General features: G+C 41.9%; 4 protein-coding genes across 4 annotated transcripts; 2 read left to right on the forward strand and 2 right to left on the reverse strand.

Annotated features, from left to right (window-relative positions):
• The first annotated feature begins 366 nt into the window (after positions 1-366).
• On the forward strand, positions 367-4,852 carry cnga2b (cyclic nucleotide gated channel subunit alpha 2b). The gene is made up of 6 exons (XM_053441316.1): positions 367-467; positions 573-683; positions 1,802-1,975; positions 2,371-2,478; positions 2,589-2,695; positions 3,324-4,852. The coding sequence occupies exons 1-6, from the start codon at positions 367-369 to the stop codon at positions 4,799-4,801; spliced, it is 2,079 nt and encodes a 692-aa protein (XP_053297291.1). The 3' UTR covers positions 4,802-4,852.
• Positions 4,853-7,694: 2,842 nt separating this feature from the next.
• rraga (Ras-related GTP binding A) lies at positions 7,695-11,576 on the reverse strand. Its single transcript, XM_053441317.1, has 10 exons — positions 11,417-11,576; positions 10,983-11,085; positions 10,012-10,111; positions 9,860-9,926; positions 9,532-9,754; positions 8,929-9,024; positions 8,725-8,847; positions 8,533-8,624; positions 8,319-8,434; positions 7,695-8,235 (listed from the first exon to the last, which is right to left on the reverse strand). Exons 2-10 carry the CDS (start codon positions 11,007-11,009, stop codon positions 8,132-8,134), a joined length of 948 nt encoding a protein of 315 aa, XP_053297292.1. The 5' UTR covers positions 11,010-11,085; positions 11,417-11,576; the 3' UTR covers positions 7,695-8,131.
• Positions 11,577-13,037: 1,461 nt separating this feature from the next.
• On the reverse strand, positions 13,038-16,688 carry chmp1b (charged multivesicular body protein 1B). The gene is made up of 8 exons (XM_053441319.1): positions 16,503-16,688; positions 15,307-15,404; positions 15,066-15,212; positions 14,851-14,919; positions 14,654-14,761; positions 14,518-14,561; positions 14,212-14,284; positions 13,038-13,670 (listed from the first exon to the last, which is right to left on the reverse strand). The coding sequence occupies exons 1-8, from the start codon at positions 16,519-16,521 to the stop codon at positions 13,626-13,628; spliced, it is 603 nt and encodes a 200-aa protein (XP_053297294.1). The 5' UTR covers positions 16,522-16,688; the 3' UTR covers positions 13,038-13,625.
• A 600-nt stretch (positions 16,689-17,288) lies between these two features.
• LOC128457436 (terminal nucleotidyltransferase 5C) lies at positions 17,289-22,867 on the forward strand. The gene is made up of 3 exons (XM_053442117.1): positions 17,289-17,356; positions 20,546-21,114; positions 22,240-22,867. Exons 2-3 carry the CDS (start codon positions 20,552-20,554, stop codon positions 22,865-22,867), a joined length of 1,191 nt encoding a protein of 396 aa, XP_053298092.1. The 5' UTR covers positions 17,289-17,356; positions 20,546-20,551.
• The last annotated feature ends 1,476 nt before the right edge of the window (positions 22,868-24,343 follow it).

Here is a 24,343-nt window from a genome sequence, read left to right on the forward strand (position 1 = left end):
CTGGAAGTGGATTGTGGGTAAACTCCCACCACCTCATTGGTGTATTTCAAGCAAAATGAATCATCTGCATGTAAATGTGTGAGTTTCTCCTTGTATAGTTGCTTCAGTCACCACGGCAACCAGAGCTGCTTTGTGACAGGGCCAGCTCAGGGACCCGCGGCAGAAGGTCCCAGTCGTCCCTGCCGTCCCCTGACTATAATCTGTCATACACACCATAAACACTGTGGGCTGTGAACTATCATCACTTCCCACTCCTGCCAAAGCATCACTGCAGGAGAGGTCAACTGCAAACATGTGTCTAAAAACAGAGGGCTGCAGGAGAGCGTGGCGTTAACATGAGCGTTTATCTCCTGTGAAGCTCTGAAGATGACGGGCCCGGTGGCAGAGATGGACCGCTCATCCCACAACCTCTCAGTGAAGACCACCTTGGAGGAGGAGATCGAGAGAGCTGGGAGTACTCTGAGCAGGTGATCCTTTCATTTCATCATGTGTGGCGATGCTCTCAGCTCAGGGGGTTTGTAAGTGAAGCAAACTCACATGTGAGAGTGAGTGTGTTGGGGTTTGTTTTCCAGGGTGCCGTCGGTCTGTGATGACACATCCTCAGAGCTGCAGAGAGTCGCTGCTCTCGACCCTCACGGAGGCCACTCCAGAAATTCTTTTCAGAGGACCGGAGCCGTCTCAAGGTAAAATGGAGAGAACAAGCTTTCATAGGCTGAGTCATCATAGAAGATGAAACTTTACTTGGTTGCTTCTTTGAAAAATAACTTGATGCATTATAAATAAACATTTATGCAAAAATATACCAGCCTTTTAAAAAAAGAAATGCCCACAGCTATTTCTCCAGACAAAGTTAAAAAAATGTTTTGCTCAAGTCGTTTTAAGGTGGAAAAGAAGCAAAAGTAATGTTCACAGTGGAAAGCAGGACCATAACAACAGAGAAAGCATTTTCCATTGTTTTCCATTTTCTTATCTGTTTTAGAATGAAACAAATTTATATTGTTTCGTTTGAAAACCAATTCTTTTTCATTGGTTTATAAAAAAGAGTTTAAGCATCTTTGACAAATTAAAAATCTAAATATTTTATACCAAAGCAAGATAAAAAATATACATTAAGGTTTTTACACTGAGAAATTCTAGGTGGCCAAAATTAAACATCTTTTCTTTAAGGACATTTTCCCCAAATAATTTGATGTATACGTTTATTTGTGCCATCTTAAATATCACGTGTGTGAGGCTAATTGTGATTCATTAGTGGAATTGTTTGATTTTGTGAGGCTGAAGTCAAAATAAATGTTATTTTTCTCTCAGTATTTCAAATAAAAAAGGGTGTTGCATATAGTTGACTACTATAATCTTTTTTTGTGGGAAAGACATGCAAGTGATTTCTTGTCATAATGTCCCATCACACAGTGTCTCTACCTGAGCTGGAGATGCTGCCAGTCATCTGGTATACATATTAATATTAATTAGTTAATAATAGGTTTAAATGTGCTAAGCTTTATTATGCAGATTGATGAAGTTGTGTGGCTTCTGTCTCACTGTCTTCATATATTATGGTAAAGTACAATTTGTTGAACAAAAATAAAGAGGAGCCTGCACACTTATGCCACTTTGTGCTACACAGAGAATTTAATTAAACAACGTTTCGATCCGGAGTGGGATCTTTGCCAGGTCCTTTCGTGAAATTATAAGTTGTTCCCCAAACTAGATAGTTACGATTGAAGCTTTGATTCATGCATGATGTTTAAGAATTTGTGTGTGTGTGTGTGTGTGTGTGTGTGTGTGTGTGTGTGTGAGTCAGACTGGTGAGCCTGGTGGTGAGACTGAGGGAATGGGCACACAGGAGCATGGTGGAGGAGGAGCGGCCAGACTCCTTCCTGGAGCGCTTTCGTGGCCCTGAGATGAGAACGGCCCCCAGCCGCATCAGCAACACACAACCAGACGCCAACGGCAACAATGCCAAAGGGATCTTTAGGTATGCTCGCTCTGCTGCCAACCTGAACAATTGCTATGCACTTTGATGAGCACTACATTTCACAGAAGGAAAAAAAGCTGAGAAACCAAAATAATTTAAATTATATAAAATAAACACAATTCAAAAATGTGTAGATTGAACTGTTTGATGTGCATATGTTGTTGTTTATGTGTTTATAATATATTATAAGATGCCTTTTGTTTCTATATCAGGAAAATTTAGAAAAACCTTCCACAGTGTTAACAATACATCTAAAGTGTATTGTGTTGCAGTTATGTATCCTGCAGCTGCTTCTCTTTTTCAGTTTTTCTTTAAAGTAATGTTTCATATGTACTATGTTACAGAAACATAAGCAACAACTTAGTGTGTCATCTGCCATCTCCCCATGCTTTCAGGAAAAAGTGGAATCTGTTTGTGGTGTCCCCGTCCGATGACGCCTACTACCGCTGGTTATCTGTTATCGCCATAGCGGTGTTGTACAACTGGTTCCTTGTTGTTGTAAGGTAATAACACCTCCGTCATTTTCTGTTTGGGGCCTGCAGCCTCCGGAGACTGGATGTTCTGTTCGCTGCTGTAGCCGGAGCTGTAATTCATTTCTCTCATTCATTCATAGGGCATGCTTTGAAGAGTTACAGGTGGGCAACTACATCTGCTGGCTGGTGTTAGACTACCTCTCCGACACTGTGTACCTGATGGACACTTGTGTCCGTCTACGCACAGGTAACAAAATATAGTCTTTTCCCTCAAGGCATTATAAAGGGCTTAGACCTAAAGGCCCTATGTTTAAACATGTAATTATTCAAATATAAAAATTATGATGGTATACTTCCCTATTTGTTGAAAATGTGATAATCTATATAGGCTATATATAAGTCACTTTCAGTTTGGTAGCATTTCATATCCTATTATAACACAATGCAGAATTATCCTCAAAGTGTTGTACAAGAATATGTTCACTAAGATCCAGGTCACTGGACTAAGTTCAAAACGGACTTCCCACAAGTCATTGCATTTGTAATGTTAATTAAGGCCAGTGAGTGGAGTCATGTGAAAAGGTAAATAAAAGCATAATAAGCTGCTCTGAGGAGAGCAGAAAAAGCTTTGTACATAACATACACTTCATTGTATTACATTATAAGTGTTAGCGAATAGTTGTCTACATCCAGCAGCAACAACACAGCACAAGCTAAGCGTTTATGTTGAGTCAGGTCTTTGGCTACATGATACTTCTAAGTCTAAGACAGATCTAGCTCATGATTCATCTCATGGCATTCAATGATACTTACAACAATGAGCGATACGATGCATCAACAGCCCAGCTGAATCTTTGCTGTTTATCTTTTCCCAGGTTTCCTCGAACAAGGCTTGCTGGTGAAGGACCACGCCAAGCTGAGAGACAGCTACGTCCGTACATTGCAGTTCAAGTTGGACGTGGCGTCCATCCTGCCCACTGACCTGGCCTACATCGTCACAGGCATCAACACGCCACAGCTCAGGTTCAATCGTCTGCTGCGCTTCCCTCGCATGTTTGAATTCTTTGACCGCACAGAGACACGCACCAACTACCCCAACATCTTCCGCATCTGCAACTTGGTGCTCTACATCCTGGTCATCATTCACTGGAACGCCTGCATCTACTATGCCATATCCAATTCTTTGGGATTTGGCTCGGACACTTGGGTGTTCCCCAAGAACGCTAATTCCTCCCTGACTCGGAGTTACGTCTACTGTTTGTACTGGTCAACTCTAACTCTGACCACCATTGGAGAGATGCCTGCACCTGTGCGAGATGAAGAGTACCTATTTGTGGTCTTTGACTTTCTTGTCGGGGTTCTGATCTTTGCCACAATTGTGGGAAACGTTGGCTCTATGATATCCAACATGAACGCTACCCGTGCTGAGTTTCAAGCCCGGATCGATGCCATCAAACACTACATGCACTTCCGCAAAGTCAGTAAAGAGCTGGATACGCGTGTAATTAAATGGTTTGACTACCTTTGGACCAACAAGAAAGCAGTCGATGAGCAGGAGGTGCTAAAGAACTTGCCAAACAAACTGCGGGCTGAGATTGCCATCAATGTACACCTGGAGACACTGAAGAAAGTGCGCATCTTTCAAGACTGCGAGGCAGGACTGCTGGTGGAGCTCGTGCTCAAGCTACGGCCGCAGGTCTTCAGTCCGGGGGACTACATCTGCAGGAAAGGGGACATAGGTAAGGAGATGTATATCATTAAGGAGGGCAAGCTGGCTGTTGTGGGCGATGACGGGGTCACACAGTACGCTCTCCTCACCGCTGGCAGCTGCTTTGGGGAAATCAGCATTCTGAACATAAAAGGCAGTAAAATGGGAAATCGACGGACAGCCAACATTCGCAGCTTGGGTTACTCGGATCTTTTCTGCCTCTCCAAGGACGACTTGATGGAGGCAGTGACTGAGTATCCGGATGCTAAGTCTGTGCTGGAGGAGCGAGGCCGGGAGATCCTGACCAAGGAGGGTCTTTTGGATGAGAACGTTGAGAGTGGTGGGCTGCAGAAAGAGGACACAGAGGAGAAGGTGGAGAGGCTGGAGTCCTCCCTGGACTCCCTCCAGACTCGCTTTTCTCGTTTACTCAGCGAATACACGCAAACTCAGCAGCGGCTGAAGCAGCGGATCACTCTACTGGAGAGGCAGCTGAATCCAATAGACTGGGGCGCACATTCAAACCTTGATATTGGGGCCCCTGCAGAGACAGTCAATGAAACAGACCCAGTTCCTGCTGCCCACACAGATGGGTCTCCACTTTGGAATAATGTGCAAATAGAGGACAAGAAGAATCCGACATCATAACATTAACTGTCTCACAGATTTGAGACTGTATGAGATATAGACTCATTTAGAAAAAACCTCATGACACACTCGTCTATTTTTGGAGCGTTTCCTCAGTTAAACTGTGTAAAGAGATGTCCAGTCCACATGTCAATAAACATGAAAAGAAAGATGACAACACGGCCATGCCAAAGCAGATTACGAGTTTTTGACTTTGCCAAAACCAGTGAGTTGAATGTGTTTAAGTGTTGGCTTTAAAGCTACTTCCTAGAATATGTTAAATCACATTTCATTGGTGAACAAAATAAATCTAGCATACATTCAAAATCAGTAAAAATAAGTTTAAATGTCTGAAGCACTGAGCACTGAAAACTTACGGTTGTGGTCGATTGTTGGTCACTTGTAAACATCTTGTATTGTATTGCATCAGCAGAGGGATTCAGTTCTCCTGACACGTGCTGAGCTCGGGCTCTGTACACCTCTTCTCATTCTGCCCCTCCTGGGAGAGAAGTCCGGGGAGATGGGGTGGAAGGTGATTTGTTGGGTTCACGTACACAAACACAATTATTTTCCAGGTTAGATCTGAAAACTAGGATCCTTATCACGACAATCGTTTTCTCATTTTCCTCCCCCACGTTGTCCTTAGTAGGACAATGACTTTTAGCTCTCACTCACAATTTCCAGTTTCGTTTTTTCCAGCTGAGCCACAAATGGTCTGCAGTTGTGGGCGATTTTTATTTGTCCTATAATTTACTTTTATATTAAAATGACTCAGCTACTTTGAACTTGTTTTCGTTTAGTTGCTCCCATTTCTATCACACATACCCTCTGGATTGAGGGACTGGGGATTTTCCAGTTATTCAGTCGCGACATTCCAGGATACAAGTGAACCACATGAGCGGTGACGATAAGAGCAACTGGAACAAAGCCTCAGCGGCCGAGCTGGCTTTAGTAAAGAGGCAGGAGGTAATGAGTGCATATGTATCCCCTGCAGCCCCGGAGGGCGTGGGTGGGATCAAGTGCCACGGACAGATCTCCAGTTACCTTCTGCAGTGGCTGGTCAAACAGCATGTATACAAAGTCTCTCTTCTGGAAAGAAAACCAAAACATCTTGATGGACTCAAATATTCAAATCTGTTTTCATCAGCAGTACATGAAGACATGTAACCCTTGCATGAGATATTCCCAGTAGACAATAGTGATTTGCAAATGAAAACACTAGTTTTTTCATATCATGTTAGGCTGCAACCAATTAAAATGCAACTATCAATGATATGTGTTCAGAAACATGACTATTTTCTGTAATCATCTTCAAAAAATCTTTCACTTCACAATGTTTATTTTATTATTTTACACTGAGGCATCTTTTGACTCATAAATCACAGAAATCATAATCACCTCAGGATCACGCAAAATCGAATCAACTGATTTCTATTAAACTTATGAAGTCATATTCAACAGAGATTTATATCATGTCCAAGCCGGGTTCTTAATGGTTATAGGAAAGTGTTTGTTGCAAGTCTATTGAGATTAATTTACAAGAACCAATCAAAATTTAACATTTAAATCAGAATCTGATGACACGTGATGAACTGTCATATACAGTCCCAGTCCTAAAAAAGCTGAATAGCTTATATATCAGGTGTTAACTCTTGATAAATAACATTTTAAGATGTATGAACTTTACTGTTGCTTATTTAGTCATGAAAATTAATGTGGTGGATTTTAAAAGTTTTTGGTGGTTTTGAGCGACAATACATTTTTACCGGAATGAACCTTCGAGGTAATATTACCTCGACATGGGATGCAGCTATTTGTCATGTTTTAGTGAGGGACATGAAATCGTTGCTCTATTTGCACTGTTGTCTTCTCCGTTGAGCTCACTCAACAGGTGCAGGGCAGCGTCCTGTCCCCTCCCAGCTCCAGCCCCCGACCACATCAAACTTCAGCCACCATGTGTCATGTGTGCAGGACAGCTGGTGCAGTGTCAATGGGGTCTTGTGTGGATGGACACTGCTTTGAATGAAAATTAAAAGGAGAACCTTCACTGAGCAGGACAGTTGTTCTAAGAAATGAATGTGTACCTTCTTTTGTACACTGAAGACTTTGCGGTTTTAGATCAAAAGATGAAAATGGCAGCTTTTATTTTCTGGTATTTACATTGAGCTGTGTTATTCAGTTTAGGGCATAGCACCGTGTGTTTCAGAAAACCCTTCAGGGTAAAGGAACAGAAAGAAAGACATTTTAAGTAAACTTGCAATCAGTAGAGCACATACCACTGTCCAGTGCCTTACAATTCAATCCAGCTGCAAATAAAAAATGTCACACTCATAGAAATCAGTTACCTAAATATGTTTTCATCAAGATCCATTAATTATTCCCTTCGGTTACAATTTGACTGACCTGCTTATGATGCCATTGGGTTTTTGAATTTCCTCCTGATAATTGGATGCATTTCTCTATAAACTGGTTAGAGAATTTTCATGTAGAGTTCTGATTTCATTCACAGGCTACTATATCAATTCAGATTAGTTAGCCTGCACCAGAAGCAGCTGAAGACACAGCACCAGCTCCACTGTGCTTTACAGATGAACTTGTGTGTCGTGGATCATGAGCAGATCCCTCCACCATGTTGATCTTTTTTTATCTTGGTCTCATTGTTCAATAAAACTTTGTTTCAGAGCTTTTGCAGCTCATCTCTTCTGATGTCAGGGACTGTTGTTTTGGGGGTTTTCTTCTCTCACAATATTACAGTCATCAACTGCTGTTGTTGCCCATGGCCGACCGGTTTGATGCACAATGGACAATGGTTGTGCAGGGTACCATAAACGTTTTTTTTCCTAAATCTGGATCAAGCAGTAAACGATGTGAAGAATATGGAGTCAGACAAAAAAAACAAACACATGACATGATATTTTTCTGAATATATCTATATTGCTTGTACTTTGAAAGTGTAACAGAACAGCTCACAAACGGCATCTGAAAAGCAAACTTGGAGAAACTATCCCCGATCACCGGGATTCACTGCATAAAGTGAATCACAAAGTGAAAATAGCCAATGTGCCAGACAAAGTGTGACGGCAGAAGTAAACACAACTATTCATTTTTTTTCTTTAATGCGCCGAGTTAGGGCAAATATTTCAATAGACTGCATCATTGTTCAGGTTACTGTAGAAATTAGACCAAAAGAAATACTGATTTCATTCCGTAGTAACTGTGATTGAATGTGAAAGATACAGAGGAAACAGAGCAGGACTGCACAAGTGTGTTGGGGAGCAGAGAGTCCGCGGCATGCCGTTGGCGTACTGTGTACTGATTGGCTGAGGGTATCCACTGGGACAAATGGGACAGTTAGCGCATTCGCATGTGCAGACTGTGCTTGGGTCCGTCCACCCGCTCCAACTTCTCAAAGTGTTTCCTAGCATTACGGATATTGATGAGAGTGGCTGCAGAGGCTAGAAAATAGAAACATGATTAATTATGATTGTTGCTTTAATCATACAGTCAAACGCAAAGGAAGGCCAGCTTCACTACTTACGAATGGAGGGGTCTGACATGATCACCATGACATATGTGTTGGAGGTGAAGACGTCAATGAAGGCTGCAAAGTTGGAGTTCCTCACTTCCATGCTTTGGAAAGAGGCTGCAAGTTTACTGGAAGTAAGATAATAGAAAAAAGAAGTCAGAAACATCATACAAGTGCAGCAGCTGATTTTGGCGGTAAAGGTGATGTTTTTGCAGAGTGAACTTACCTACAACTGAGTTTGAACTGTTTGATAATGTTACTGATCTTCTCGAATCTATGAGCATCACGCTGCTCTTTGCACTGATAGTGGGAGATCACCTGCATTTACAAAAACACCACGTCACATTAACGATCAGAAGATGACTTTCATATCCAGGTTCAGATTTTCTGTCGTGCCGAAGGAAGTGATCGCTCTCACCAGGAAGGTGGCTCTCTCAAACAGAAGAACTTCATCTGCCTCAATGATTTGTGCAAAATTCCTCAGGTTCGTCTCCAGCTGCTGGACGTTTGGTATGAGCTGGTACACGATGCTCGACCAGGCCTGCAAACACACGTGAACATGATTTTGAGGCCCTTATCAACTTTATCAGCCAAAAAATAAGCAACTGTATGTATTAACAACCTTATACAGGGTTTCGTCCCAGATCGATGTCCTGAAGCATGTGCAAGCCAGAGGTCGGGACAGTCTCTTTAAATCTTCTTCACGCTCCTTAAAGATCTTTAAAGACAATGAACACAGTAAAGTCAGCGGATCAGTGGAAACCGAGGCAGTGATGCAGGTAACGCTATGTACTAACACCAAAACACATGTATATATAAAGAAACTATACAGAAATCTGTCTATAAATGAATTTGTAAAGTAATAGGAAATCCAATCTGCATGTCTTTAGACTGTAGGAAGAAGCCGGAGTACACCCCCGCAAACACAAGGAGGACATACAAACACTATTCAGAAAGACCATGGCCTAAGAACTGTGCTAACCACCGCACCACTATAAAATGTTGTAAAAGGTAAAACATCACTATTTCTTTAGGTGGATGACTTGTGGGTTTTATTAATTTATGCCCATCTTCATAGGAACAATCATTAGCTTTTTCTGAAATACCATTTTAGGTTTCTGGTTGCAGTGTGAATATTTGACACTGCAAAGAGAGCTACCATGTTCATGTGACAAAAGAGCAGCAGCTCTGATGATGGATATAGAAAATGTCAGGTAGAGCTCACCAAATCTCTCTGGTCTTCCTGCACAAGGTCCATTTTGTGCACGAGGCAGAAAACTTTGGCATCAGGGGAGTTCTGCAGGATGGCCTCCAGACAGGACTGGTAGTAATGCATGTCTTTCTCCAGCTCCCGACTCTCAACATCGAATACGTAAATAAGCACCTCTACGTTTCTGAAAATGTTGTCCCTCTGGCTGGTGAAGTAGTTCTCCATGAACGTGTCCTGGCTGTTGTGTAGAGAAGCACAGGGCAGTGCTTTAAAGGTCGGATCAGGTAAAACACTTTGAATTGAATATCGTCTAAGCACAGTAAATAAAAGAGATATACTTTACCCTCCACAGTCCCACAGGTTTAGAACAAGATTGCCAAGAAATCGTACATGCGAGTGCTCCACATCAACTGCATTAAACAGAAAAATGACAAGACAATTTTAGATAGTTAAAAAACACCCAGAACAAAAATTTGTTTCTGTAAAAGCTCTTACTTGTAGCTCCAAGGCGGCGTGTGTCTCGAGCTATGTAGTTAGCAAAGATGATTGATCTCATGCTGGTCTTTCCAGAACCACTTTTCCCCATCAGTAGTACCTGAAAACACAAATACAACTGATTACACCATCACTAAAGTTGTCTATACTCACTGCTAAAGTACTGCATTGGAATGGACCATTCTAATGTTGTAGCTAGTGGAGATGGAGCCAACTCCAAATGATTAATAAGAGGATCTTTTTAAAAAGGCAAAACAAGACTGTTTTAGACTGGCTGCTCGTTGAATTGTATTTATTTGATCTGTCTATTAATTTTTCACCTTAAACTGTTATACATTTATATTATTTAATTGTAATCATTCATTCAATTATTGACTTTATATAACATATTAATATTTTCACTTTTTATCGCTGGATTTACTTACTCCTCTTTTAGTATTTTATTATGATCCTTTTCACATCTCTTGTAGTATTTAGTTATTTTATCTCTTCTTATTCTCTTCACCTGCCTCTGATGTTTCCGCATTTCAAGTTTATGAGAGCAGTTCCTCAGTTTAAATGATATTGCTGTGTGTGGATGTGTACATTTGTTTATAAGACCAAAAAAAAAAAACTGAATAGATTTCCAGTAAACTTGGTGGAAAGATGAGTTACAGGAAGAACCCATTAAACTATGATAAGGTTTTCTTCAACATTTTCACAGGGAATCGTTCATACACAGCCATATTCGGGGAGCTGATACCTAGGAGTCTGTGAAATATGGAGCCGCTTGATTGAAGTTAAAAGGGACTGTTGGGCCTTCCTCTGAGAGCCATCAAGATTATATAGTTTTATTGTTTTCATTCTGTGCTGCAGTTTGTGTCACATTGATTTTCCTGACTGATTGACAGATACATTGATTATTAAAGCTCCCAGAAGCTGCATCACAGTAGATACTTGGAGTAAACAACTGCCTGGGATGTGAGACTCACCTTTTTCTTCATGGCTGTGCTTGACATCCCCCTCAGCAGACACGGTGTGGCGTGTTGCTGTGAGCCGCGGGTCAGGTGACTTCACTCGGCTCTTCTCCTTCAGCTGCGGAGCAAACACAAATATTTTCACCTAGCTGACACTTAGCTCTGCTGAACCCGTGATCCCTACAGGGGACACGTCTCTTTAAATACTGTCTGTGGCCCGAACACTCAAATCTGTGGACGAGTCGAAGTTTTTAAACAGTCTGAAGCACACACGGAATAATAAATCAACCTCTTATTTATGTCCATAAACTCTTTTCTCATCTCCGGGATAAATACCTAAGCTAATGCTAACGTAGCTAGCAGCACAGAGCAGATACATGTCGGTTAGCTTAGCGAGGCTAAACAGCAGCATAGCTACGAATCAATCCAGACACTTGTCGTCTACTCACCGCGTTTATTCTGTTCCAACTGGTCTTCACTCTGTTCTTCAACTTGTTGTTACGAGTACACTTGTTCACGTTACTTGGTGGAAGCAGGCAGTGAATTCAGGATCAGCTGCTTCCTGTTTACGCCAAAGTCACATGATGACAAGCTGTGCCTCGGCCCTGCGTTCGGTCTCACAGGCGAAGTAGACAGGATTAAATGTTTATGTAACAGTTCAGATAATAAAGATAAATGAATGTTGAGGTTAGAACAAGCGATCACATGTAAGTCTCATATTTATCCATTTTGGAAACGGAGAGTTAAAATGCCTTAAAGACATTACGCAGGGGAAAATAAAACTTATTTTCTTTCTCCCATTACTCTAGAAATGTTTTTAGTTTTGTCAATATCAGTAAATTCAAGTCTGAAAATGTATGAAACAAGTATATATAGTATATTTGAAAGCAAGTCCTTACTTCATCCAAAAATGTAGTAAACTCATATCGAAAATGAATTGATTTTAATGTAGATTTTTTTCCCCAATTGTTTCTTTACTTGTTGCAGCTCCATGAGAAATATAAAAATACATCTCCACATTATTTAGGGTGGTTAGCTGGCTGTGGAAATAAATAAATTAAAAACCGTTCTTGTCATTTTCCTAATACTCTGTTGCATATAAGATTAGCTTGTGTTCTTTTTCTCCCTCTCCCATTTTTCATACATTTATGTTCATACGTGCACACACACACACAGCTCTTTTTTAATCTTTCCTAAACTCTACTGTTGGTTGAGCAGTCATATCGTTCATTTACCCTCCATTATGCTACAAAGTGTTTATTCTATCAATGCTGCAAATACCCCTATTATTCTGATGTTCTCCTTTATACGTGGCATCTTTTCGCGGCAGGCTCACTAATCTGAAGCTCTGTGAGACAAATTGTGATTTATGAATATATAGAACTCATAAATTGTATATATATAACTACCTCATTACTTTATACTATTACCATATTATTATACTACTGTTACAAAGTTTTTATCCTTTTGTACTGTACATAAATTAACAGTTTCCCTGTTCCAAACAATGGCCACCAAGAGGCAGCGAACATGAATGATAATATGTACACTCATGAAACTGTCTTTCACATGTCAAGACAAAATATCAAACCAATAATGATATTCACGTCCACTTCACAATATGCATTAAAATGGATAAACTGAATGCTATATATCTGGCAAAGCTGCTGAGCTGTAGTTGCTTTGAATGACCACGAGAGGGCAATAATGTGTAATTTAGAATATAATTTAATAAAATAAAGTGTCACAGCAGTTCTATGAGTATTAGTTCTTAGGTGGCATTCATTTCCCATTGGACCACACAGTGCAAATGCACACACAATCAAATCAAATACTAGTATATATAAATAACATTACATACACCTATATAATGTTGATTCATGACACCTTTCATTTCCTGCTCACCTCAACAGTTTTAAGTCTCCATACTTCAGCAGAAAAAAAACACATTCATTTCTGAGATGTCACAGAGCTGTTGATATACGGTGTGTGCGTATGTCAACACAGACTGCACAGAGAGATTTATGTGGATTTACTGAAAATGATGAATTCATTGAGAAGTCAAAACAATAAAAGTATTATAAAACTTTATTGTTTACTTACTGTATGTAATCTCCAAACTGAAACCCTCTCCCAAACAATCAGTGAAAAAAACTGAAGATGACCAGTCCCGGTATCTTCTTAAAATATTTGTCAGAAGTAAAATAAAACAAATCAACACACGTTTTCTATTCACCAGTTAGAAGGAGGAAGAGGAGGTATTTCATTCTCTGATAAAAGAAGAGACCATGCATATATGCCATCTGCAATCATGCACATACGAAGAAAAAACTGAAACCCATTATCCAAAAACCTTCAGCTTATAAACCACAAGTAGGATTAACTTGTATATAAATAATATACAGGGTAATCACTGTTGCAATCCTAATTAATTATATGTGTTTAGATTTTAAGTATACACATTTAAACAGATTCGTTAGCTTGGGGTGTCTTATTGCTGAGGTTATCAAAAACATAGAACCAGTGAGGGCCGTTATGTGAGGAAAAAAAATACATGATACAGTAACTCCTCCAGAGACATTAAATGTAAAGAGGAGCTAGGAGATATAACGTGTTTGGGAGTAATATTCAGGTAGTGACGTCCACTGCAGTCGTCAATTACATTTGATCTCTGAGTTTGGCGAGCCTGTTGGAGAGTTCATCCTTTGGACAAGAGAGAGCAAAGACAGACAATGAGGATGAAGATGATGATGATGATGATGGAAGAATCAGGGTTATTCAGAGAATATCTTTCTTTACACCTGGGCCACTGTAGATGTCTGAGCGGCAGGTGTGCATCACAATTTTCATTTAATTTGCATTTGCTTTAAATTACTTGTTTTGAAAAAACATTGTTAAACATTTATTTTCTGTAATAACATTATTCATGTAACAGTAGTGAGGTTTTTTTTATGTATAATTGTGACTTAAAGGGATAGTTCACCAGAATAATTTTAATTCACTCATTATCTGCTCACCACTATGCCGATGGAGGGCTGGGTGAGGTGTTTAAATCCACAAAACACTTCTGGAGTCTCTGGGGTAAACTTTGTTATGGCAGAATCAGTAAAACCCTGAAACTTAAGAAGTGTTTTGTGGACTCAAACACTTCACCCACCCCTCCACCGTCATATAGGCGGGTAGATAATTAGTGAATTTTCCCTTTAAGTGTAAAACAAGGATGTTGTGAAAAGCAGGACTGTACCTGTTCGGCAGAAGCCACGCTGGTACCCACTGATCCGGTCTGTCCCTGGGGGAGCTCCATGTTCAGGTCCAATCTAAACACACAAGCATTTAAAACTTACATTTAGATTAAAGCCACAGTGCCTTTGCTTACACTTTACTGAATGATTATTTAAAAAATATTCCTCAAATGTTTGTCAAATTTTTGACAGAAACAACTCATCAACCATTATATCTGAATTCTATGAATGCAAATATCTGTATATCTATGTACAGATCTAATATTATTTAAAAGAACATATTGGGGGTTAAAAAACTAAAAACTCACCCTGCTTCATCTGCCAATTGATGCAGCAATGAATCCACTTGGTTCTGAAACACACATTCGAAAAATTTGATATACAGCGAGTTTGTTTAAAACACTGTGAGACCACAAGAATGACTAGTCCAGCAGAGCGATGTACCTGTGGTGTCGTGAGTGTTGTCGTGCTGCTCATGGTGTCCTCCATTTGAGCTGTCTGAACATCCAGAGTCTCAAACTGCCGTTCAAACTTTTCCATGAGAGCTGAGATCTGAAAGAAAAGAGGTTGATGAATTGTTTGATGACTCGAGGACAAAAAGACTAAGGAAAATATCACTTCCATGTGTAAATGCCACGCACCTTTTCCAAATTCATACTCTTTAGGGTCATGTCCATGCCTTTCACCACTCCACCCATAGATTTGGTGACCTGTGAATAATATTAACAAAATTATTATACATTAAATTATCAGAACAGAAATCAAAATAGGCTTTAGAGTCAGGATTTCCAATCGCCAGCCAGTAATTGATTTTCTATGCCTTCAGCAATATGCAAGGAGCCTGTGTTCAACGTACTTGGTTCAATGTCACTGCAGTTTGAACCCTTGATGCGACAGCCTCCACCCGAGCGCTCATCCTCAGGAAGTTCACAGACTGGTTCTTCTGTCTGATGGCGTTCTCTGCATGGATCCTCGCCACTTCCGTGTTGCCCTTCTGTATGGCCTAACAAACATATTGTGGTTCAGTAAAGAAATAATCAGGCAGCTTCCCTTAGTAATGTGTTATTATGATGACTGGTTTCAGAGGTGCAACTTACTTTCTTGACTTTCAACTTCTCTGCTTTTTCCTCTTTGTCACATTTCTTGGAGTTTCTTTGGAGATCTTTGGCAGCCATTTTCAAATTAAATAGATGTTCTGAAACATGAGGTTAAGGAAGTAAAGTAGTAACAAAGTCCAAACAAAAACCACAATTCATGCTGATATATTGGCCTCAGTTTGCATGTCAGATGATAAGAATCAGGAAATGTCAGGACTGAATTTCCAAACCGGTGTTGAGGTCAGTAGAGTTTGTCCACCAGAGAGCAGTGACAAGTTTATTTGTCAACTTGATAATGAATGCATGGATTCGAGTGCATTTACACAGGGTAAATACAAATTAAAGAAAATCTAAGAGATCAGACTCAAGATGATTGTTGTGTTTTCAATGTATTGTTTTGTTTAGTAATGGTATACAAGGTAATGACTGAATCTATGTTTTTTTTTAAATGCAGACAAATTACCCATCCAGATACGCATTGTGACCTCAATCAATGTTTAAATGCCTCTTGATTATAATCAAAGTGTCTGACTCATGACATGAGAACAACAGCTCAGAGATCTCTGACCCTGGCGCCGCTGAGCTACCTGAACTAGATTCAATACCTTCAGGGCGTTTACACATTTATTGTCTTTTCAATTATTAACTGTTCTAGTTAAATTTCAGTTTTAAGCCTAAACAATCCTTAAAATGTCAGTTCACAGTTTTGAAACACCTCTCGACTTTGTATCGAGGCCGAGACAATCAGATTGTTATTTAACTGCTATTGTTGGAGTTTCCCTCATGTAAAACCTTCGTGGTGTCTGAAAAAGGAAAGATCCCCGTGAAAACCCACATCCACTCTATTCTTCATCAGTGGGAGTAACAACCAGCCCCCTGACTACATCGGTGAACCTGTGAACCAGCCGCTGTCAGCAGCAGTTGGGTATTTCCAGACATTAAAGCCTGCCAGGCCTTCAGCCCGCGTCTCTGTTACGACGCCCGGAGTCGACAAGTAAAAATCCCGGGTTTCTTAATAATACATTACTTCTTTCTTTAGTGAACACGTGACCCGTTTATCTACGTTTTCACACGTCTGAACCCATAAATCCCACCGAGAACCACCGTGTTGCTGTCGCTGTCGGAGCCCTCTCGGAGTGACGTTACACCGCGGTCTCAGCTCCTCTCTCCTACCGCTGGGTTTGGTTAAAGGATACTGTCCATACTGGAAGGCATGTTGACGCTGCTCCTCTCGGTTATTCCCGCTGCTCTCCTCGCGAACACTTCACCTCCGATAAGCTGCTGAACGAAGCCGAACTCGTCGGGGAGAAACTTCTGCCTGTTTGGGTTTCGGTCGTCGAGCGCTCCTGCACTTCCGGGTGTCTCACCAAAATAGCAGTGACGTCAGAGTCACATGCACGCTGTATTCCGTTCTACGTCACGAGGAAGCGCCCCCCCCTCTCCCCTCCTCTCCTCTCTCCTCCCACGCGTAAAATATGAATGAAAAGAAGAAATGAGAGAAACAAGGTGTTGACAAATAAACACTTTCAACGTGTTTGTTTATTTGTTGTTGTTGTGAGTGAGCCCGAGGTGGGGGGGCGGGGAGGTGGGCGGTGATCGCGGCTGACTGATGATCGGATTTACCGGGGGGATCGCGGCGGGGAGAGGGGATGACTCACTCCGCCTGATGCGATGCTTCACCCCGCATCGGCTCCTCGGCAGTGCGGTGGCGCGCCGGTAGTTGAAGCCTGACACGTCGGTGCGTGTGCTCCTCCGCCGATACAAAACAAACTTTACTTAAAAGCAGTGCGGGGGAGAAAAGGGCAAAGTGTTCCCACGCACACACACGCACGTGCGCGCACGGGTTGTTTCTAACTCGCGCGGCAGAGCGTCGTGATTTACCGTAAATTTCGTGACGCCTGATTTCCATGGAAACAGTGCTCCCTGCGCTGAAGTGTCCGTGTTAAGTTCGGCATCAACCTCTCGGCGGGGGTCGGATAAAACCTGTTGGCCACAGCTCGCTGCTTCTCTCATCTCCTGCACTTTACACTTGCATCTGGACACACAGCAGGTGAGCTGCCTTTTTTTTTCTTTCTACTGTGACTCATTCTGATAGTTATTAACCTCATTGGTTTTTCTTCTCCATCATCACACGAGACAGTTTCAGGCATAATATCAGTCATTGTTTTGGGATGGCTGTCAACTTAAAAGCTGCGATCGTGTGTTAAATGTACAGGGAAATGCACATTTTAACTATTTGCAAGCATCGTGTGAAGTTTAGAGAACAATGGATGGCACATTAGAAAGAAAATAAATGGCCTCTGCAAAAATGCTGCTGCAACAGTAAAAAACAAACAAAAAAACCCACATATATGAAACCAGATCACGAATAATATAATCTGTGATGTGCTATATTCAGTTCAGCAGGCTAGTTTTTTTGCGCACAGGGAAAGGATCCAGGAGAACCAGTGTGTGATGCTTCGTTCAGTGGCTGTATGACTCATATAGTCTTATCTATAAAGAAGCCAAGAGGCTCAGGAGCAGTCCTGCTGCAGGACCGAGCTGATGTAACCCGGGAGATTCACTAGAGAGTGCTGTGGGCCACACTTCCCCATGTGCCCACAGCCACTGAACTGAACCACATCAACAACAGATGATCCGGTGCTGTTTAAAGATGCATCACATGGCCAGGTCCGTTTGAAATCAACACTAATATAACCATCGCATATTATTACACATATATAGTATTTATATGAACCTTTTATCACCCTGACTGTGTTTATAGTAGTTTTGTATATCCATTAAAATTCATATTAAACAGTTGCATAATCGGCTTTCATCTAAATTATATGTAAAATTGGTAATAAAGAGAAGGATCTAGATGGAACAGGGATCACGTTTAATGTGACATCATAACAATAACAACATCAATAATAATAGAACTGAAGAAGCCTCTTGGATGAGAGGTGCAGTCTTCAAGAAACCCAAGCAAGTCCAGTTTCCTTATATGTACACTTACAACTCCTGAGCATACAATGACCTGGATGACTGCATGAGGATCTTCAGGTAAACAGATGAAATACTCAGTAGAGTGCATACTGCCCGTGTCCAAAAGTCCCCTTAGAAACCACATTTGAATTCACCACATCCATATTGTTATTTGGATCTGCAACCAAATTGCACACACGCATAAATATCAGTCCCCTGAACACTATTTCACAATGTTGAAGTTGGTGAAAAGAATACCCTCTATACACCCCCAGATCTGGATCCACACCAAAACCGAAGTGGTAATGGTAATCCATCAAGTAGTTTTTGCACAATCCTGTTAACTAACAGACAAACAAACACATGCCTACGTAATGTTTCAAGAGGTATAGATCTGATGACCTGAAAGTTGATGGATCTTCACATTATCTCTCAAGTGTTATGAAATGGCACTGATTCATATATCTCTGGAAAAGCATTGTGTGAGTATTTTTATGGTGGAGCAAATTGGAAAAACAAGCAACTATGCCTTTCAGTTTATATAGGTTGCACTTAAACATACATACTAAAGCTCCTTTATGTTGAGTTTTTGGTTGTGAGACTATTTTCTCAAAATGATGTGTCTCAAAAGAAAAATCCAGTTTGAACTGGGGGAAATTACCCCCCCCCCCCCCCCATCTTCTCTCTCCTTTATAGAAATGTTTATTATGATGCGCTGATTTTGGCTGACGCATTTGGAAGAAAAAAAGACCATTAAAAGGACTTTATAACGAGTTGAGGGATGATGAGAGAGCATTCATTCTTCAAAACACCCTGAGGATCCTTAACTGATCCCTCATCCCTGCTGTTGTCATAAACATATCTGAGAGTGTGAGGATCTTTTAAAGCTTCCAGCGATTGACAACAACAGAAATCGTACATTTCCATCAGTAGTGAGTGAGTCAGCGAACTTGATGTACTCCTCTCCCTCTAACAAATGCATTTTCCCATTATAACAAGAGGAAGAAACACATCGTCAATCAGCCGCATGCTGCGTATTAGAAACAGTCAAGTGTGTAAGCACAGCGGTGAATGCCTGCTCTGCCATGACAGGTTTCACGTGCAGCTAATTCCGCTCTCAGACATCTCTCAACCAAGGTTGACTCTGTGTCTGAGAGCCAGTGAATGACACGCTGCAGGTGAGTCACCTGTAGGCAGCAAATGGCTGCATGATCATGGAGGAGATTCAACATGGCGACTGCTGAATGTTTCCAACACGTCAAATGGCACGAGAGGCAGCTTCTGATGTTAACAGTGCCACTGGAATGTCCCGTAACAAAAGAGTTCATAACTCACAAAAGGGTTCTGGGAGGAGTTGGAAAGTAGGCACAGTCATCTCAATCTTAGCTCAGCTACAGCCACACCTTACAAATTAACTTTCGTTTAGAAGATAGAAGATTAGAAGTAAAAAAAAAAGTAAGGACTCATCTGTAGAACATTCTGTCATGAGCTGTGATCGAATTTCTTGTTACTTATTGAGTTTTCGGTGCAAGATCGACATGTTTAAACTGTGGTTTATTTTTGAGCTGCAATTTAGTTACCTTTGCTATATGTTATGCTAGTGGCCGTATAGACTAACCATCACTTACTCACTCCTCTGAGCTCACGCTGAGTTTTGTAGCGGGTATATGAGTTTAAAGGTTCAGTTTGCAGGATTTACTGACATCTAGTGGACAGGTCGCACATAGCAACCAGGTGAATACGATTTTGCTAACTCGTCCCTTTCCAAGCGCGTAGCAGAGCATTCTGTGGCCTTCAGGTTACCAAGAGGCTCTCTCCAGAGCCAGTGTTTGGTTTGTCCATTCTGGGCTACTGTAGAAACATGGCAGTGCAACATGGGGGAGGACCCGTTCTCCATGTACATGTAAAGAATTTATGTATATCTTATTCATATTATGTCAATAGCTCCTCCATAATTCCACACACTGATCCTTTAATGCAGACTTTCAAATCTAGCCGATCGAGTGGGACATGGGTTGCTTATATGCGTTTGTGCATTTGAAAGTTTCAGGACCCGGGGAAAACCCCGAAAGACAAGACATTCTAGCAAGCAAACGAGAGAAAAATGTTCTTAAGGATAAAGATGTATACAAGGTGATAGGATGATGTGAAGAATGCTGGCCATTTGTAAAGGGCATATTGGTTTATGTTGCTCTAAGAAAAAGCAGGGTTTGTTGGATCATGGCAGACGTTAGCTGTAGTGTGATAAATATGTCTGACCTCTCTTTCACAGGTAAGGATGATGGAGCTTCAAATAGAGAAGAGGTTCCACAACTTGACCCTTGAGCAAATCCAAGCTCTGGACAAGGTCTTGACCGAGGTCATCCCCATCCACGGAAGAGGAAATTTCCCCACCCTGCAGGTGAGAGCGAAAGACATTATCCGCGTGGTGAAGGATCGGCTGGTCGAGAGAGACATCCAGGTGAAAGACATACGGCTCAATGGTGTGACCGCCAGCCACATCCTGGTGAAGAATAATGGCCTGGGCTACAGGGACCTGGACATCATTTTCGGAGTAGAGCTGCCCAGGCAGGAGGACTTCCAGGTAATTAAGGATGTGGTGCTGGGCAGCCTGCGAGACCTCCTCCCCTGCGGAGTTAACAGACGGAAAATCACTTGCCTGACAATGAAGGAAGCCTATGTGCAAAAAATGGTGAAGGTTTTCAATGAGCATGACAGATGGAGCCTCATCTCACTGTCGAATAACAGAGCTAAAACCGTGGGGCTCAGGTTCGTCAGTTCCCTGCGAAGACAGTTTGAGTTTAGTGTGGACTCGTTCCAGATAATATTGGACCGCATCCTTGAGTCCTACTGGGAGACTGACAGGAGGCAGGGAGGGCAGTCGCCAATGAAACCTGGGAATTTGGCTAAATCACACAATGAGGAGGAAAAGAAAAAGAAGGAGAAGGCAGGCGCTCTTCCAGATGCTGGGGGGGATATTGAAAAAGACTCAGCGATGGCAGCCGGTGAGGAAAGTCAGTGTCTGGAAGGAGTAGTTTCTGTGCATGAGAAAGAGCTTCCACAAGCTAATATTGAGTGTGATGATGGGAAGCATGAGGCCCAGCAGGTGTTAGAGGCAGAGAGCAGTAACTTACAGCAGGGGGAAGAGGAAGTAGATGGCATTGAGGATGTTGCTTCAGAGGAGGACATTGTTTTTGAACTGTGTGAGGAAACTGGAGAAGAGAAAGAACAGTTTCACAGTGATTTTCCTTTAGCTTCAATATCTAAAACTTTATTTACAGACGTTAGGGATCCACAGATGACACACGCCTGTTTAAAGCTACAGGACAATGAAGAGCTGTGCGAGTCACAAGCTTCTCAACCAGTGTCTATTAAGCATTTAGCAAAGTCAACTCCACAAGAAGTGGTCCATTGTGAAGAAAGTGCTCATTTCAAAGTAGACTCTGTAATCTGCAAAACTGAAAAGACCCCAGACCCACAAGACTCCCAGTTTGAGTTCTCCTTCCCTCCTCCTGCTAAGAAAACCTGCAGCACATCACAGGACGTAGTACCAGACTTTTGCCCCCTGCCCAAATTACAAAGAAAAATGTCTCGGAAGTTGATCAGCAAACCTGAGAAATGGTCTCTTCTCACAGACCTGTCCGATCTTACAACACAGCTGTTTCCACCCATAGAAATCCCCAAGCCCCTTCAGCCTTCCTCACTGGACACCTCTCAAGTTCAACGCTCAATTGAACCGGGCGCCCAGTCGGAGAACTTTGACGGTAAAGATGCTCTCACAGTTCCCACGTATAGTCCGGCCAGTACGCCTCAAGGGGCCACTGGCTCAAACGAAACCACAGAACAAACTGTTAGACCAAAACGCTCAAAGAAGCCTCCTGATTCAGAGACTCAGAGACACACGCGTGCAGCAAACATCGCCACGCAGCCTCAGGTCGTCGAGCAGAAACCTGTCATGAAGGATACAGTCCTGAACAGGTGTGGGTCAAGCTCATGGGCCGGGGCAGCGGGGCAGCCCACCATCACCATCGAAGCTGAGTGCATGTACGGAGACTTTGAGCAGGCGATCGGACACCTTCGCCAACGTCTCATCGCCACCCACAACCCAGAGGAGATCCGAGGGGGGGGCCTGCTGAAATACAGCGACCTGCTGGTGAGGAACTTCAGGCCGGCCAGCGAGACCGAGATCAAGTCGTTGGAGCGGTACATGTGCTCCCGCTTCTTCATCGACTTTCCTGACGTGAGCGAGCAGCAGCGCAAGATTGAGGCCTACCTGCAGTGCCATTTCATGGGCAGCGAGGAGACGAGCAAGTATGACTACCTGATGACCCTGCGACGCGTGATAGACGAGAGCACGGTGTGCCTGATGGGACACGAGAGGAGGCAGACGCTCAATATGATCACGGTGCTGGCCCTGAGGGTCCTGGGGGAGCAGAACGCCATCCCCAACACGACCAACGTCACCTGCTTCTATCAGCCGGCCCCGTACATGACGGAGCCCATTTACAACAGCTACTTCATCACCCAGGCCCAGCCACCGCTCGTCTACCACCCCTACCCTCTCCAAGTGCACATGCAGAGTGGCCTGGTGTAGCTACAGTGGCGTGCCCACAGGGAGTCGTGTCCCCTTTCAGCATGGTGCTCTGCACACAGAGGCACACGTGGAAGTTTTAGCAGCCACAAGCAACCACGGGCGTAGTGTTGTTTCATTCTTTGAATTCCCTCCTGCTCATGACATGAGAGATCCTGACGGGTCGGAACGGAACAGGCTCTTGAGGCAACGCATGTCACCCTTTGATGACGAAGACTTTTGAAAAGGAAAGAAACGCAAAAGAGTCGATTTTACTCGAGCTCGTAGAAAGGATTTGATTGAAGTGGAGGGACTTTGATTGAGGCTGTTTCAGCTCGGTTTTGGTCGGGCCCTGCACCGGTCACACTGCCCTGATGAAGAGAACGTTGCCATGTGATCATTCTTCACCGCAACAAGATAAACAAATAATAACACATAATCTCTTAATCATCTGGTGCCAACAAAAAAACTAGTTTGGACGAAGTTTGAATAAATGATAAATCATTTCCAGGGTGTTCAACCCTCATATAGCTATTTCGTGAAATGCCATCCTATGTAGATTAAAAATCAGCACGTGTGTATTCACTGTATAGAAATAGGACACCAGACATATATGAGCTAAATTTGCCGTGGTATTTCCGTGATGTCATAAGTACTGTATTTGTGAATGTAAATAGCAAATTTCTAAGGCAGAAACAACAGAACCCAGATTAGGTAAAATTAGGGACAATGCTAAATATTTGGAGATGTTGAAGCACGGTGAACCTTGGATCAATCTATTAAAAAAAAAAACTTAATTCTGTAAGTGTTTCTGTAAACATTGAACATTTGTTGCAAAATACGCAACAGTAAGTGTAAACGTTTAGAAAATCTGCTTTATTTATTATCTATATATTTACTTTACTGGAAACAACTCTTGGCAGATCCTGATTGGTTCACATAAATACGTGACTCCAACACCATACTGCCCGCTCCAGTGAGAAAACTAACCTTAACTGTTTTCTCTAAATGTTAAAACAGTATTTAAAAGATATGTAACTTTAACCTACAAAAGTAGAAAAATTGATTTAGTCAACCCCCTAATATCAGTCAAAAGATAAATTGTTTCTAGCGTTGAGTGCATATGGTCAGTCTCCTTCAGAAACCACATTTTAAAATAGTACATGCCGATTTTTATTGGGATCTGCACCAAACCACACACAACTATAGATCAGTTCTTTAAACATGACTGATTTTCTTCATAACGATCCATGAATTATTCTCTGGGAAATCAAGGAAAATTTTGAAAATTCTGTTTTGCAATATTAAAGGCATAAAAGAAAATCCTGGATCTGAACCCCTGATCTGGATTCACTCCAAAATTCAGTGAGTTCTTCCTTGAGTGATGTTCCACCCCTCCACAAAATCTCATGGAATTTGGTTCAGTAGTTTATGTGTAATCCTGCTAACTAACAGACAAACAGACAAACACCATAGTGGATTTAATAACAACAGCCGTTT

Source organism: Pleuronectes platessa, chromosome 15 (genome assembly GCF_947347685.1).
Source record: "Pleuronectes platessa chromosome 15, fPlePla1.1, whole genome shotgun sequence".
Taxonomy (NCBI): Eukaryota; Metazoa; Chordata; class Actinopteri; order Pleuronectiformes; family Pleuronectidae; genus Pleuronectes; species Pleuronectes platessa.

What these genes read in the sequence shown, in the direction of transcription:
- cnga2b (XM_053441316.1), top strand. Translation starts at nt 367, where the DNA reads ATGACGGGCCCGGTGGCAGAGATGGACCGCTCATCCCACAACCTCTCA. An exon ending in GCTGGGAGTACTCTGAGCAG is followed by an intron (nt 468 to 572) that starts GTGATCCTTTCA and finishes TTTGTTTTCCAG; the next exon opens with GGTGCCGTCGGTCTGTGATG. An exon ending in TTGTGTCCGTCTACGCACAG is followed by an intron (nt 2,696 to 3,323) that starts GTAACAAAATAT and finishes ATCTTTTCCCAG; the next exon opens with GTTTCCTCGAACAAGGCTTG.
- rraga (XM_053441317.1), bottom strand. Translation starts at nt 11,009, where the DNA reads ATGTCAAGCACAGCCATGAAGAAAAAG. An exon ending in GCACAGCCATGAAGAAAAAG is followed by an intron (nt 10,112 to 10,982) that starts GTGAGTCTCACA and finishes TTGTGTTTTCAG; the next exon opens with GTACTACTGATGGGGAAAAG. An exon ending in GGGACGAAACCCTGTATAAG is followed by an intron (nt 8,848 to 8,928) that starts GTTGTTAATACA and finishes GTGTGTTTGCAG; the next exon opens with GCCTGGTCGAGCATCGTGTA.
- chmp1b (XM_053441319.1), bottom strand. An exon ending in CAACACTCACGACACCACAG is followed by an intron (nt 14,562 to 14,653) that starts GTACATCGCTCT and finishes TGTGTGTTTCAG; the next exon opens with AACCAAGTGGATTCATTGCT. An exon ending in GCGTGGCTTCTGCCGAACAG is followed by an intron (nt 13,671 to 14,211) that starts GTACAGTCCTGC and finishes TCTTGTCCAAAG; the next exon opens with GATGAACTCTCCAACAGGCT.
- LOC128457436 (XM_053442117.1), top strand. Translation starts at nt 20,552, where the DNA reads ATGATGGAGCTTCAAATAGAGAAGAGGTTCCACAACTTGACCCTTGAG. An exon ending in ATAATATTGGACCGCATCCT is followed by an intron (nt 21,115 to 22,239) that starts TGAGTCCTACTG and finishes CATGAAGGATAC; the next exon opens with AGTCCTGAACAGGTGTGGGT.